The sequence below is a fragment of the Culex quinquefasciatus genome, chromosome 1 (genome assembly GCF_015732765.1).
Source record: "Culex quinquefasciatus strain JHB chromosome 1, VPISU_Cqui_1.0_pri_paternal, whole genome shotgun sequence".
Classification (NCBI taxonomy): Eukaryota; Metazoa; Arthropoda; class Insecta; order Diptera; family Culicidae; genus Culex; species Culex quinquefasciatus.
Window position 1 is genome coordinate 18,879,075 of NC_051861.1, and position 15,440 is coordinate 18,894,514.

Here is a 15,440-nt window from a genome sequence, read left to right on the forward strand (position 1 = left end):
TGTATTTTTGTATTTTTGTATTTCTGTATTTTTGTATTTTTGTATTTTTGTATTTTTGTATTTTTGTATTTATGTATTTTTGTATTTTTGTATTTTTGTATTTTTGTGAAAGAATAATTATAAGTTATTGAAAATGGACTGGACCAAGGTCACCGGATAAATGCTTTGTTTTCCTAAACCATGTCAACAAGTTATTTGTTTTTGTACGTGATGCGAATTTCCATTGATCCACATTTTTCCCTGAAAGTAAAACGAATTACCGGTCAAATACAACCAGAAGCATAAGATGCATTTCCGTAATAATTCCTAGAACCGATTACAGAAAAAATGAGCCGTCGCATGACGTGATTAGATCAAAACATGCAATTAGTAATTTTCACAGGTTCACTTGGAGCTCCTACTTGGTTCCGAAAGTGGCTTCTAGCCAGAATTGACGCATCTTCAAATATAGAATCTAAAAAGCATGTTCAAGAATATTCATGATGTATGTACCATCGCTAATTTTGATAGAAAACGAGAAATGGCCATACTAAGCAATTGGAAAACACTCAGAATAGCGATAACCCAGCAAAACTTGAATGCTCAGGTTGCATTTGACTGGTAATTATCAGTACTTTCAAAGAAAAAAATGGATCTACTGAATATCTCAAGAGTGAACATTTCCATAAAAAGCATGATGATTATTGTTTCCTTACTAAATCTACGAGTTTTTGTTCGAATAAAATTTATTTACTAAAAACCAGCTATGTATTTGTATAACTTGAAGAAAATCAGAAGTCGAATAAAAAAACTAAATTTTCTGTTGAATACAAAATCACATAAATATATCAAAGTTGAATGATCATGATTCTTCACCCATCACTTCAGCCACGTGGATACCATGATCGAGTCACAGTTCATGCTTGAATCCGCGCGCACCCTGTTCGCGGGCGCCAAACAAACTTCGCGTGGCCATAGTAACGACAGCAGGCAAACGACGCCGCCCGCTGGCGAAGGTGAAAATCTTGATCAACCAGTGGTTCAGAAATGGCGGCCGCTGAAAAAATCGATTCAAAATTTTGAACTAACAAATCTCCTAAATGCGAAAGATTTTCTTCAACACATATAGGCATTTTGGAAACGTAAATTACTCAAAAAGGAATTGTAGCAATAAAAACTAGTATTCCTTCAGCCGTATCGGAAAAATAGCTTAGCAAAGGCAACGATTTCATATTTCCCCATACATTCGCGAATCAATCTAGCAAAATTATAATTTCAAACTTTCAATGTAACAAAAGGGTTCAACAGATAACATTGAAAACTTTCCAGCTTGTTCAAAATATAATACTTTAGGAATTGGAACAGTTTGAAAGCAATCTATCGAGTTATTCTCATGTTCTGGTGATAGAAATGAAACTTGGGCGGGTGGTCGATTTTCCGTCTCCGGTGGTGGCTTAAACTCAAATTCCCAAAATACGTATTTTTTTTATTTTCTCGCAAACTTTTGAGCATGGTAAAAAAATCTGCCACCAAGTTAAAACATTTTGAAAAAATAGTAATTTTTGAGAAAAACTCGAAATTTCACGCAAAAACAAATTTGACCTTATTTTTTAATGCAAAATTGAATTTCCAATCGAAAAGTGCAATACACATTTTTTGATAAATGGCTCTGTTTTCAAGAGCCACCGAAAGTTTGATTTTAGCGAAATATTTGCAGTTTTTGATTTTTAAAAACAGTGACCATAAGTGACCATTTCATTTTGAAAAATTTAGAAAATTTGCTAAAAAATTGTCTAAGAGACATTGTAGATTGGACCTCGGGTTGCTGAGATACAGCGGCTTAAAGAAAAAAGATACAGGAAAATTGAAGTGTTTTGAGTCTTACAAAAACAACCCTCCAATTTCTAATGTCGATATCTCAGAAACTAATGGTGCGATTTTCAATGTTAAAACATGATACATTCGTGAAATTTTCCAAAATAATTTGGAAATTTTTTAAAAGGGCCAAACATTCAATATTACGCCCATTTTAAAAAGCTAGTCTTGATTTAAAAATTTTCAAAATATTTTTTTCTAGAAGTTCGGAAAATTTCACGAATGTTTCATGCATTATTAACATTGAAAATCGGACCATTAGTTGCTGAGATATCGACATTAGAAAATGGTGGGTTGCTTGGGTGAGACTTAGAAAACTTCAATTTTCGTGTTTCTTTTTCTTAAAGTGGCTGTATCTCGGCAACCAGAGGTCCAATCTTCAATGTCTCTTAGACAATTTTATAAAAAAATGCTAAACCTTCAAAAAAAAAAAAATAGTAATAATAATAACAATAATAATAATTTTGGAAATGGTCACTTATGGTCACTATTTTTAAAAATCGAAAAACTGCAAATATTTCGCTAAAATCAAATTTTCGGTGGCTATACTTTGAAAACAGAGCCCTGTATCAAAAATTATGTTAAGATCTTTTCGGTTGCAAATTCAATTTCACATTGAAAAATTACGTCAAATTTGTTTTTGCATAAAATTTAGATTTTTTACAAAAATCACTATTTTTTCAAAAAATTATAACTCGGCGGCAGATTTTTTGACCATGTTTCTCTATGGCTCAAAAGTTGCGGGTTTTTGCCCCCTAAAACATATAAAAAAATCTCGAAAATCAAAAAAATACGTATTTTGGGAACTTGAGTTTTTGTGACAAAAGTTGATTAAAAAATCTGCAATTTTTTTCCGTGTACCTATTTTTTATCAATAGTCCTCAAAAATACCCACAACTTAGCCGAAGACACCAAAATGATCAGAAATTCACTCAAAAGTTACAGCTGTTTGATTATTTACATACCATTTTTGTATAGACAGCAGCCAAAATTGTATGGAGACTTGTATGGGTGAACCAATGACACAAAATAGCTTAGTTGGTCATAGGGAAGGCCCGCACAAAGTTTGAGCCAAATTAAAAAAATACAAACAATAAAAACGGTCGAAATCGCTGATTTCGCAGAAAGTTCTCATATCATATTTTGTTCTAAAACATTGTAAAATCAATTCAAATTGCCTCGTATTTCACTACAAATCATAGTTGAGGGTCCCATCAATAATGTTCTATTTTGATATTGATCCAGAAAGTCGTTTTTTTCCATTTAAAACATAATAAACTTGAAAATCAGTTAAAAAAGGAATTCCCTTGCGTTTAGAATCATTTCTGGAGTTTTTTTTTTGAAAAGGTCCAATAAACCAAATTTTCAGTTTTTGCTTTTTGGGTGTTTTTTAAAACCCCTGACTCAAGGCAGTTTCAAAAACACCCAAAAAGCAAAAACTGGAAATTTGGTTTATTGGACCTTTAAAAAAACTCCAGATTTTTACCACACGGAGAAAAAAGAGTTCCCAAAATTCATGAAATTGGGAACCACGAACAAAGTGTTCAAATGCCATGGTACGATTTTCAAAAACGTACCATGGAATTTGAACACTTTGTTCGTGGTTCCCAATTTCGTGAACAGGTGTTCACGATTTTGGGAACTCTTTTTTCTCCGTGCATGTTTTGGTTGGTTTGGAAATCTCTTGAACTTTTGAGAATTTTCGATGATTTCTTCAAATCTTATTTTTTTTGAAAACTATTGATTGCAAAACAACTGAACTAGTGTAAAATGCATTTTAAAACAGTTTTTGCATTCAAGTGTTGAGATTATGGCTTGTTATTTCAAATTTTTATATTTTTAGTTTATCTTTTTAGCACGTGTATCGAAAAGTAATACCTTTCTTTTTACAGTTTGATTCTTATCTCGACGGTAGGAAAATCCAATTGAAAGGGTGTTTTCAGGAATTGCAAAGACTGTTGTGCTCAAGTCGTTGTAAAACTTGAATTTTCAGTACTAGTCGTAATTATGACGTAACATCAACTATTTAAAAAAAAATCATTCAAAAAACGATATTGACGAATTTGACTAGAGTTTAGCAATACCCAGCTTGACTTACGATTCGTATGAGCGCTTGTTGATTTTTCATAATTTTATTCATGTTTTAATCTTGAGCCAAGAGTATTCAAAAACACAAAAAAGCCAAAAAAAAAAAACAAAAAAATAATAAAAAAAATTTTTGGACTCTTTTAAAAATTGCACTGTTTCATTTTAAAATCTGACAGCTTTCACCTAACTCAAATTCGGCATAAAGCATATCTCTAGCTACCAAACAGACAGGCAGCTATTTGAGACCAGGACTTTGCCAACTAAAAGCCTACCGGCGATAAGAGGTTATGACTATATTCGAACACAATACCTGTGAAAATGGCATGGGCCTTAAAAGGCCTTTCTGATTTTTTTCCACGAAATACACACACGCACTCACATTGATGTAATCGTGCAAATGGCTCGTATCGTTATACCTAGAGATAGGTCCACCCCGCAAAATCCGGAAAAGCTTCGTTTTTGTTACCTTTCACGTTTCGATGTGAACCAGAGGGTAAGATTTATTGAGTGATAGGAATCAGCTTCACACCGCAGCACCGGCTGGCATCCGTGCCAGGTTTTTTTTCCCCGAAATTTTCCTCCCCGGGCCCACCCCTGCATCGAGAACGGTAATATCTCTTCTAACCCTATAAAGATAAATATGATCCATCAATAAAACTCTGATCATTACAGTGAGTTTCGGTTCATAGTTTCTTTGGAAAAAGAAAAAAAAAAAACAATAAAATTAAGAGAAAATTTTGTGAAAAAAAACAAATCAAAATCGATCATCAACCCGAGTGAGGATGCGGCGTTCAAAAGTTTACCCTTTTAAATAAATTAGGTAGAATATCCAAGCATTCCCTACACCCCTCCTGGCACAGAATGAAAACTTTCGCTTTCACGCAGAAGAAGTTGTTTTTTGTTTTTACCAGGAGAAAGTTCGTTTCTGCTTGAGAAAAGTTTTTCCCACCCCACCGCGCAGCTTTGAGTTGGAGTTGTTTTTCGTAAACATTCAAGCGCTGGATACTCGAGAGTGGCTTCCTGGAAGGTCGGATAACGTTACCAGACTAGACGGTTGCTGGTCTAGGTTTTATTTGTTTTAGCGTGAAGTTTTGGTTCGTCCCAAGTTCGTCCCAAACGAGGGTTTATTGAAAATTGAAAGTATGTGAGGTATGGAATTGCTAAGTTGTGAGATAAAATTGTTGCTAATTGCACAAATCGACATTTTTGAAGTTTGATTTAGTAAACGCTTTTGTTTCTTTAAGGTATTCTTTGGTAGACTCACCTTTTCGTCAGTAAAACATCCTAAATTTATTTCGCTGTAATTTGGATGACGATTCTCTCAACTCTTTGTTCCAGTACTGGTACTGCTGTATTTTTCGCTGAATTTTCTTGATCTGTTGCTCATAGTGACGATGTTTCTGTTTCAACCTCGCAATAGTTTGCCTGTGCTGGTGACTTCGAAACTCCAAATGCTCAATAGTTGAGAGCATATTTTGAAGGTCTTTTTCTCTGTGAAAATATGTATTATTGCCAATGTAAATCATAACAAATCAGTTACAATACCTTTTACTATTGTGCAGTTTCAGCGACTCAGTGCAAACTAAAAACGCGTCCAAAAACAGCTTCAGCTGCTCGGTTTGGAGCTTCTGCTGGACGTCACTTTCGGTCCTAAATTGGTCCATCGTGCCTAGAAACTCGAGCATTTGCTGCATTTCCTGGACGGGGCACGCCACGGTTTGTGCTTCTTGGGAGTTTAATTTGACGGGATCATTCAGCGTTTCGAGAGCGATCGCTGCCGGTGAAACAGTGCGTTGGTCCAAAGTTGAATTAAGTTGAACATCGGAAAGTTTTTCAAACTTTTTCCCTTTGCCTGACAGTTTGAGCCAAGCTGGGAATCTCCGCGACATGGCTTGCTCGGTACGGTCTGTCACAGTGAAGTTTTGGCGCTAAACAGAAAATTAAAAGTGTTTTATTTGAATTACTTGGAGGTTGAAAGACAAACATCCCCTTCTTGAATGATATTCAAAAGTTAGTAAAATTTGCGATTTTATCCAAAACTTTCATAACATTACTAAAAACTTTTTTAATAAAAAGCATGAAAAAAACTTATTAATATGCTTTCTCAACCGACCTCATGATAAACAACATCATCCCCCTCCTTTCCCCAAACATAAAGCATAAAACTTTTCCGTTTTCTCCCATGAATGCTCACCGAGCTTTTCAGCTTCCGTTCCATCAAATTCCAGTAATAATTCGTTCGTTCTGCTCTAATGTCTGTTTGTTGCTTCCTGCGCGTTTGGAAAACGAAATCACTCAAATCGTTTCAGCGTGATTTTATTTTTTGACGTACCGTAAACTGGGGTCAATCGGGACAAATGGGGCGAATTGGGACAGCAGTTTTAACCATGTTGGAACACAATATTTTGATTTTTCTGGTTGGTTTCGGTTAGAACAGACTCAGGCCAACAAAATGTGTACATCCGTTTCCAAATTTAAAAGCTTTAGGTGCTCTAAAAACTGCTGTCCCTATTCAGACTGTAGTCCCGATTCACCCCAGATTACGGTACTTTCCTCTTCCAAAAGTAAGTTTGATTGCTCGTCATCACCGACTGTTGCCGGCGGCGAAAGTCACACTTGGCTCTCACACATTTCGACGTCGTCGTGCTATCTTGTCGCACCCGCCATTTCGACGTTCCGAGAAAAACGCGTTTTAATGTTTGACCTTGAATATACAAAAACGAGAGCACGCAATGTAAACAATAACAAACACGTTTTGTTTGGCTGACCATTCTGTGCATTGTCCCAAAGTTTGGTTGAAGTTGGTTGCTGGAGTCCCGAGTTATAATTACAAATGTTTACGGTAGTCTAGCTTGTACGTGCGACAAACGCATCCTGACTTTCCTGGCCTGAAATCCCTTTGGCCTTTTGTCGCACTTACATCAATTTTCATGGAGTGACAAGATAGCACGACAAGATTGAAACTACTTTCATATATAAAGTGACAAAAATGCACGGAGTTTTTTCGGTTTTTGTTGAATATCTCAGGATTAAAATCGAATTTTGGGGACGGTCAAAAGGTGAGGCATTGTGAGCTGCACAATATGGCGTTCTTAATGGCCTATCTACAATCACTTAGCTTAGAAAATTTCACTTAGCTTAGGAATTTGAATCAATGGAAATGAAGCCGAGCTTCTACAATGGAAAAGTAATCAAATTAGAAACTGAAGTATGGTTTGAAAAATTTCAAAATCTACGGTAAGTTGACGTTTGAATATCAAAGGTAAACAAACAACTGCATAGCAACGTATATCAGCCCAGCAAAATTTCTAAGTTGATTGTGGATGACGGCCGTAAGTTGCGTACTTTCCTAAGTAACTACTTTACTTAGATGTTCTAAGCTAAATGATTGTAGATAGCCCATAACTCAATTTGGCCCAAAATGCACGTACGACAAGTTAGCACGATGGCGACGATTTGGTGATACAGGCGAAGTCATTTGAGCGATTTTTCTCGCAACAAAAAAACTGGGGTCAATTCACCTAGTAGAATCTTATACCATATATGCTGAACAATGTTGTAAATTCGCCAAACAATGAGGACAAGTTTACTCGAACTAATGAGCAAAATTTCAATAAAAGTAGTTATCCAACTGCGTATGAAAGGGTTATGTGTTAGATAAATGTTCCATGAAGTTATATGTAATATTACATGCAAAAATATGTTGCCCTTGCTACTCATTCTTCAACGGTCTGGTGCTAACCGTGCCTCTCCGAGTGTGCTGGGTTTAAATTCCAAAGGCTTATGTGTGTTTCAAAAAATCAAACCATCCACATTAACGACCCCGGGTCTTTTTTTGTGGTCTCTATTGCAAGTTTCTGCTCGAACCTAGGAGTCCGAAGGCTTGAATGGGGAGAACACCCAATCCTCTTTTTACTCCAAGGAACCTTCCACCCCAGTGTTTGAACTGACGACCTTTGGATTGAGAGTCCAACCGCCGCCAGCGATTCCACCGGAGTAGGCTTGGTTTGGTGTGCTGTTTGTACTTAAGGCATGGAGACAACTCCTACACCTGGAATGACTTAACGGCCTAACAACCGAGGCCGGGACCGACATTTTACTTCCTCATCCGATGGAAGGTTGCAGCAGATGGGAGATTTTGTGTGTTTATGTGCTGTAAATCGTGACTATTCGTACAAGTTTGATATGCGTGCTTTTGCGTGTTCATAAATTTATAATCGTTCTGCTCACGTTCGTTTATTTTTTATTTTTGAATAGTAGTTTATAGTGCGTCCATCCCGGAAATTCCCGGGACAAAAATCCCGGGATTTATCCAAAACCGGGAATTCCCGAATCCCGGGATTTTTTTATATTTTGTCCCGGGAATTCCCGAAAATGAAAAAAAATCAAATTTTGGCCCGGAAATATATTTTTTGGTAGATATACGTTAATAGCTAAATACATAGTAATAGATAAGAATTTAAATGCATTAAAATTTGTATTTGGCATATGTCAGCATTAATTTTTCTTATTCGGGAAAATTGTTGAAATTTGAGTTAACAAATTCACAAAATGCCAAGTGCTTTAAATATTTGCTATTTAATTCTCTATATTTCTAAAAGACTGGTTATTACATTTACGAATATCAATAATTCTAAAAAATGGTAAAAATATATTCAGACTGTAGTCCCGGGTTTTCCCCAGTTGGGAAAAGCAGAATAAAAATCAAAAAATATATCTTTTTAATTTCTATTAAGGAGTTACATACATGTAAAAAATGCATAAAATCTTATTACTGAAAATTTATTAAATCCACTCGAAAGGTGATCACTCCTGAAAGTTTTATGTAGACATTGAATTATTAAACTGAGTAAGAGACGATTTAAGCACAAAATTTTGCCATGCACAAAGCAAACTGTCAAACTTTGTGAATATTTTTTCCCAAGATAGGATAGACAAAATTGGCTGCAATTTGGGGAGAAAACTCACAAGAACTCCCGTGTGCCTGACGATGTCTGATTTTTAAATTTTGCATATTTGAAAAATGCAATAACCAAAAGCTTTCTTGCTTTTATAAGAAAAAAAATAAGAATATTTTTATCTTATTTAAAAATAAACTTTTATGAAAATCGGCCTTCGTCAGGCAGACAGAACCAGTTTAACGAGTGTTCACCAAAATTATGAGCCGATTTGGTCAAAGCTATGTTGAGATATCGTGGCACCCGTTTTTTGAATGTGTCAACTTCAAATTGTTATACCTCGGCAATGGTATAACCAAAAGTTATCAAATTTGTTTAGTTGATAGATGAAAATAGATTTAAAAAATTAAATGTGTTCTTATACCAATCTCTGACATTTACGTAACCCCTTAATCTATTCAAAAGCTGTCGTTTATGTTTAGATTGATGTGTAGAATATCACCAATTAATATAATTGAGCTGATTTTATGATTTTAAGCTTGAAAACATAACAAACATAATGAAAATATAGATTTTATGACTCTTTGAAAAAAATCCCGGGATCCCGGGAATTCCCGGGATTTCAAAAATATTTTTCCCGTTTCCCGGGAAATTCAAAACCCGGGAAAATTGGACGCCCTAGTAGTTTATGTAACAAGTTGCAAAAAGAGGATTTTTTCAGCACAAGTCGTACATTTATCCAACGAGGTTCACCGAGTTGGAAAAATACGAAGAGTGCTGAAAAAATCAAGTTTTGCAACGAGTTCCATACAACATTTTTTGCAATTCCGAAAAACACCCATTGAGTGAAATTTAAAGTCGAATTTTCATGTATTTTGTCAATAAATCGTTTAAATCAAAAATTTTTGAAAAGTTTTACTTTTCGAAACAAGTGCTGAAAAGTGTTACTTTTCGAAACAAGTGCTGAAAAGTTCAACTTTTCAGCACCCATTCAGTGCTGAAAAGTAGAACTTTTCAGCATTTATTTTGAAAAGTGTTGCTATTCGATTCTGTTATTTTTGGTACAGAAAAGTAGGCTATTTCGTCGTTCAAGAATGACAGGAAAAGTAAGCAGTTTCACGACGGAATTGCAAAATAGTAGTTTATGCAACAAGTTGCAAAAAGAAGATTTTTTCTGCACGTGTCATACATTCCGAAAAACGCTTATTTAATGGAATTTTATGTCAAACATTCATGTGTTTAGTAAATTCATCGTTCAAAACAAAACAATATTGAAAAATGTTACTTTTCGATACTAGTGCTGAAAAGTAGAACTTTTCAGCACTGTTATTGAAAGGTATTAATTTTCCATTTTGTTATTTTTGGTAGGGAAAAGTAGGCCGTTTCGTTTTTCCAGAAGGGCAGGAAAAGTTGACAGTTTCACAGTGGAATTGCAAAAAACTTATTTTTAAAATTCGAATTTGATATCATTGTTGATTAAAAGGGGTCTTCTTTGTAAGGTAGCGCTCTTTTTTTACTTTTTTTTTTAAGAAAATAGATTTTTGGGCTGCTTTTCAGCCCTCGTTTAAATATTTCCATACAAATTAAAAAAAAAAGTATGGAGTGTAACACGGCCTTGGCCCCCCTCCCCCCAACTGCGTTATGTAATAAAACAAAACTATCTAACCATCTAACCAAGGTAGACTTTGAGAAAATGTGTCAATTTAAAAACGTTGGGATCAGATGGTGGTTCCATTTGAGCAATTCTCCCCGAATTTCAGGAATTAATTTTATTTGTATTTTTTATTTAGCTCAAACTTTTTGGTAGCCACCGAAGAATCCATTTTGTGACAGCTGCCAAAATTGTATGGAGACTTGTAATGTGAAATTATAATTCATACTCATTTGAAAATGAAATATTGCTATGATTTTTTTTTACTGTTGTTGTACAAAGTATTTGAATTTGTAGGGATTTCAGTACTTTTTTAAACTCGTAAAGGACAAAACTCTTCCAGGAAGCCATCAGTTTTCTCGTAAGGAAAAATTCTTGAGGAAGATTGAGCGCGCTCGCACACCACCGTTCGCAACTTATTGCCGGGAGAAAGTTGAAAATTTCCCTTCGCCTTGTTGGTTTTTTTTTTGCATTCAATTTTTCGACTGAGCATTTCGACTGATTGAAGTGGCTGGCTGGAGGGTGAAACCATTTATGGAAAGCGAGAAGGTGATAAATTTTCCAGGCGCAAGCTCAGCCCTCGGCTGGGATCATGAATAATCGCTTTGTCGTCGAAATAAATACTGCGAAATAATTTCCGCAGCTGTGGGTGCAGGCTTGATGGGGGGAGGAGCAAATTGTAATGAGTCAAACCGGCGTTTAGGGGAGCATAAGTCAAAAACAAAAATAAAACAAGTGCTTTTGTTTTAACAGAATGAGCATTAGTTTTAGACAAAATTCGAATGTTACTTTGACTGAAGTTTTATTTTCCCGTTGAATGGTTCTGAGGTGTAAATCTTCTTTTTTGAATTAACCCAGCTCGGAAGGCACGTCGACAAAAGACAATTCTATGGCTGTGAACTTCCGAAGGTATCATTAACATTCAAAACCATGTTTTTGTTTCAATATTGTGCCATTCAACAAAGGAAAATATCGCCATCGATTTTCATTCTTAAAACATTATCTTTGTATATCCATTTCTTCACTTTACGTTAATAGTCCTTTTTACGACATTCCTCTCTGTCTCTCCTTCAACAACGGACCACACTGGCCACATTCTTCCGGTTTGGGGCCAGTAAACTTAAATGACCATCCACAACCACCCCCACCTTTCTTCGGGTCACCGTCATTTGGCACCTCGTCATCACTCACAGGAAGCAGGGGTGATGACGGCAGACGATGCCACTTGGCACCCAGTTATCGTCACCGATTTGGAACCGATTTTGGGACGCGTCAACGCAAAAGACTGACCAAGACGTTTTTGTACTAGAGGGGGGAAGGGAGCAATCAAATTTGCATAATTTATTCCCGAACACTTTCGATTGTGGGACGAGGCGGGAAAGAAAAGACCGTAGCCCATTATCCTGTGGAATTAGGACTAGGGGAAGATACCAGGATTTCGTATTTTGGCACAGACTGATATTTGCACATTTTCAATGGAATCAACTCAGCGGTTGTCCGCAACTTGACGAGGCATCATCAGGGAGTTGGCTTCCGAGTCTTGTGAGTTTATAAATGTGTTCTGAAAGTTTCAACTTTGAATCCGATTTCGCTGTCTTATTGATTAAACTCAGTTTGTTAAATGAAACATCTTCTTTGTTGCACGTTTTACGTTATATGAACGTGATTGATCATCATTCCAGATTGAAACAGCTCAAACAAGGTCTTCAACTGTTTACTTTCAGGTCGCGTCGGCTGTCCACACTACATCTCGCCGGAGGTCGTGTCCCGGCGGATCTACGGCAAAGCGTGTGACGTCTGGGGTGCCGGCGTGATGCTGCACGTGCTGCTGTCCGGTCGGCTCCCGTTCCAGGGCTCCGGCAAGCGGCTGCAGGAGGCCATCGCGCGGGGCCGGGTCATGGTGAGTACCGGAATTGTTTTTTTTAATGCTCAAAATCGTTCGTGTGTTGGTTGGAATTGTTTTTTTTAGGGAAAATATTTTGACTGTATTTTAATACAGTTTGTTATGTTGTCATACAGTTGTGTTGGCAAAAAAAAAAACATTTGAATATCATTTCACCGGTACACAGCTAAAAATGTAGTAATCTAGCTGCGTGTAAAAGACCTGGGTGTAAAATAAATATTGCATTATTTTATGCAATTTTCTGTGATTTTACACCCTGAAATTTGTAGCCCATCAGTATGGGAAACCAACTTGACCGAAATGTCAAGCTCATATATGCGTTTATCTTAACAGCTTTCAGACCGAATCTGATGGCCGAGTGGGCTAAGGCGCCAGTCCTTACTGTTGGTGCTGGGTTTGAATCCCGTCGGTTGCAATTTTTTTTTGTGTTTGCAAAAAATGTACATGCAGTGTGTAATTTTAAGTGTTTATTTTGACGAAGGTGATGTGCATGCTTTTGCATGCGATTTTACCATCGGATTTTTTGCTGTGTAACTATAGAAAAAATAGACCGAGTTCCCTGCATGATGAGTAAAACTGTTCAAATACACTCTATAGCCTTGATTCGGATAGTGGTCACCTTGTGGCCTATACAGACGTGGTTTGAACAAAACATGCTAATGGCCGTTATTACCGGTTCCCTAAGGGATCTCCTGAGAAGGTCCGAAAGTGGCCAGAATTGAAGATTCTTCAAATAATGTGTCCGAAAAACACATTCAAGACATATCAAAAAGTTGCAGCCTTCGCAAGACGAATTCCCATATTGACCATATCAGGAACTTGATCCGGGACCTTTTTTCTAAGGAAATGGCCATATCTCAGCGGATTCTCAACGGATTTTTATGCTTCAGGTTGCATTTAACTGGTCCTTAGGTGACTTTTGAAGTACTTAACTAAACATCATCATGCGCCCAACGCATGACCAACTTACACGAAGACACAAGCCTCCCAAAAAAGTTGGAACGGTAACATCAACTCAATGATTCTTGGACATTACTCAAAATTTTGCAGAACTTGATTTGAATAAGCGAAGGTGTAAAAAGAGGTTTGCAATTTCCTCAAAAATCAAGCCTTCGGACACCTAGTTTCGAGTAGGAATTTCACAATCGAGAACGCCAAGGCAATGCTGTAGAGCGAATAATTTGATTTTTTTGATTTGAACAAATCTGTGATTTCTGCGACCGAAAACATCCAATTTTCCAACTTTATTTTTTAATACAACTGCCTCCGAGGAATTTTTGACGATTTTTTTTACACTTGGCCTTTTATCGGATGGGGAAGTAAAACGTCGGTTCATTAGCGTAAAAGAGGTTTTGGGTGACTCACCACACATAACCTTCGGCCGCCTAGAAATGAGCAGAAACTTGCAACAGAGCCCACAAAAGACCCGGGGGGTCGTTAAAGTGGATTGCTTTGTTTTTTTTGGAAGCACCGGTGGAACCGATACCGTTTAGTTAGGACGTTGTCGAGCCGATTCTTGGTGAATTGCTAACGCAGCACCAAATGGCAAATGATTTCGTCGGACTACTTTCGACTGACCAAGTCTATAATTGTAATAATACCAATCAATCTGGATAGACTTTTATAACTGAAAATTTTCAGTTATTCCAACAATGAAACATGATATTTGATTGCATTTGTAATGCTTCCTATGAGTGGGAAATGCATGGGCAAGTTATGGACATATCATTTATCATTTATCGAGAAAAAAAAGTGCAACGAACTGTGAACATGCGCAATTTCAGTCGTTTGTTAAAAAGCTGTGATAAAAATAAATTTTTGCAATCCTGCTGTTAAACTGTTAACTTTTCCTGCCCTTCTAGAGAAACGAAACAGCTTATTTCAACTACCATAAATAACAGATTTGAAAATCAATACCTTTCAATACCAGTTCCCAAAAGTCCTACTTTTCAGCATAGAAATGGGTGCTGAAAAGTTGAACTTTTCAACACATGTATCGAATACTCTTTAATTAAACTACTTACTGTTCCTGTCATTCTAAAACGTTTAGTTTCTTTACTAAAACTAACAGAAAAGTAAAACTTTTCGATACAAGGGCTTAAAAATTACAATGAAATAGGTGCCTAAAACAATGAACTGTTTTGCACTTGTGTTTTGATAAAATACAGGGAGGAGAGGAAAGTTCCACCAACATTTATTGAGAGCTCAATGCTAAACTCGAAAGAGTAATGCTAGCAACTCACACCATAAAAAAAAAATCGTTAATTGACCCTGCACGGAGAAAAAAGAATTCCCAAAATCGTGAACAAGCGTTCATGAAAATGGGAACCACAAAAAAAGCGTTCAAATCCCACGGTACGATTTTGCTAAACGTACCATGACATTTGAACACTTTGTTCGTGGTTCCCATTTTCATGAACGCTTGTTCACGATTTTGGGAACTCTTTTTTCTCCGTGTGGGCATAATAGTTGGTAGTTTTTGTACAATTATGCCACAAGTACAAAAATAAGATGCACTCCATGACTCCATGCATATCGTACCATTGCCCACTAATCTTACTCATTTATAGACCAACTTTTTTACTTAGTTGGCCGGACAGCCGGTCGCGTACGGCGTCTTGACTGGCGTCGCGACCAAGGTTGTTAATCGATAAAATTGTCGTCGAAAATATTATCGTCCAACGATAACGACAATGGTTATCATAATCGTCGGGACGATAACGATAATCTATCGTTATCGTTATTTCGATAATTCCATCGGTGAAAAGATCAGGGCTGTGGAGTCGGTGTCGGAGTCGGAGCCGGAGTCGGTGGAGTCGGGTCTTTTTGGGGACCTGGAGTTGGAGTCGGAGTCGGAGTCGTCAAAACTGGAACAGCTGGAGTCGGAGTCGGAGCCGGAGTCGGCTAAATTTTATGAGCTGGAGTCGGAGTCAGAGCCGAAGATTTCTGATAACCCGGAGTCGGAGTCGGAGTCGGAGTCGGAGTTATCTTAAATTCAACAAAAAATATTTTTTTATTGTTCAGTATTTACTATACAACAGCTTGA

The 15,440-nt window shown here is 36.8% G+C and overlaps 1 protein-coding gene across 13 annotated transcripts in view; it reads left to right on the forward strand.

Moving 5' to 3' along the window:
* Positions 1-15,440, forward strand: part of LOC6032190 (peripheral plasma membrane protein CASK) — a 614,477-nt gene that overhangs the window by 111,900 nt on the left and 487,137 nt on the right. For all 13 annotated transcript variants that reach the window (XM_038258117.1, XM_038258110.1, XM_038258121.1 and 10 more), the window contains one exon: positions 12,216-12,391. In XM_038258117.1, coding sequence (XP_038114045.1) covers positions 12,216-12,391 — 176 coding nt within the window. The remainder of the gene's footprint in view (positions 1-12,215; positions 12,392-15,440) is intronic.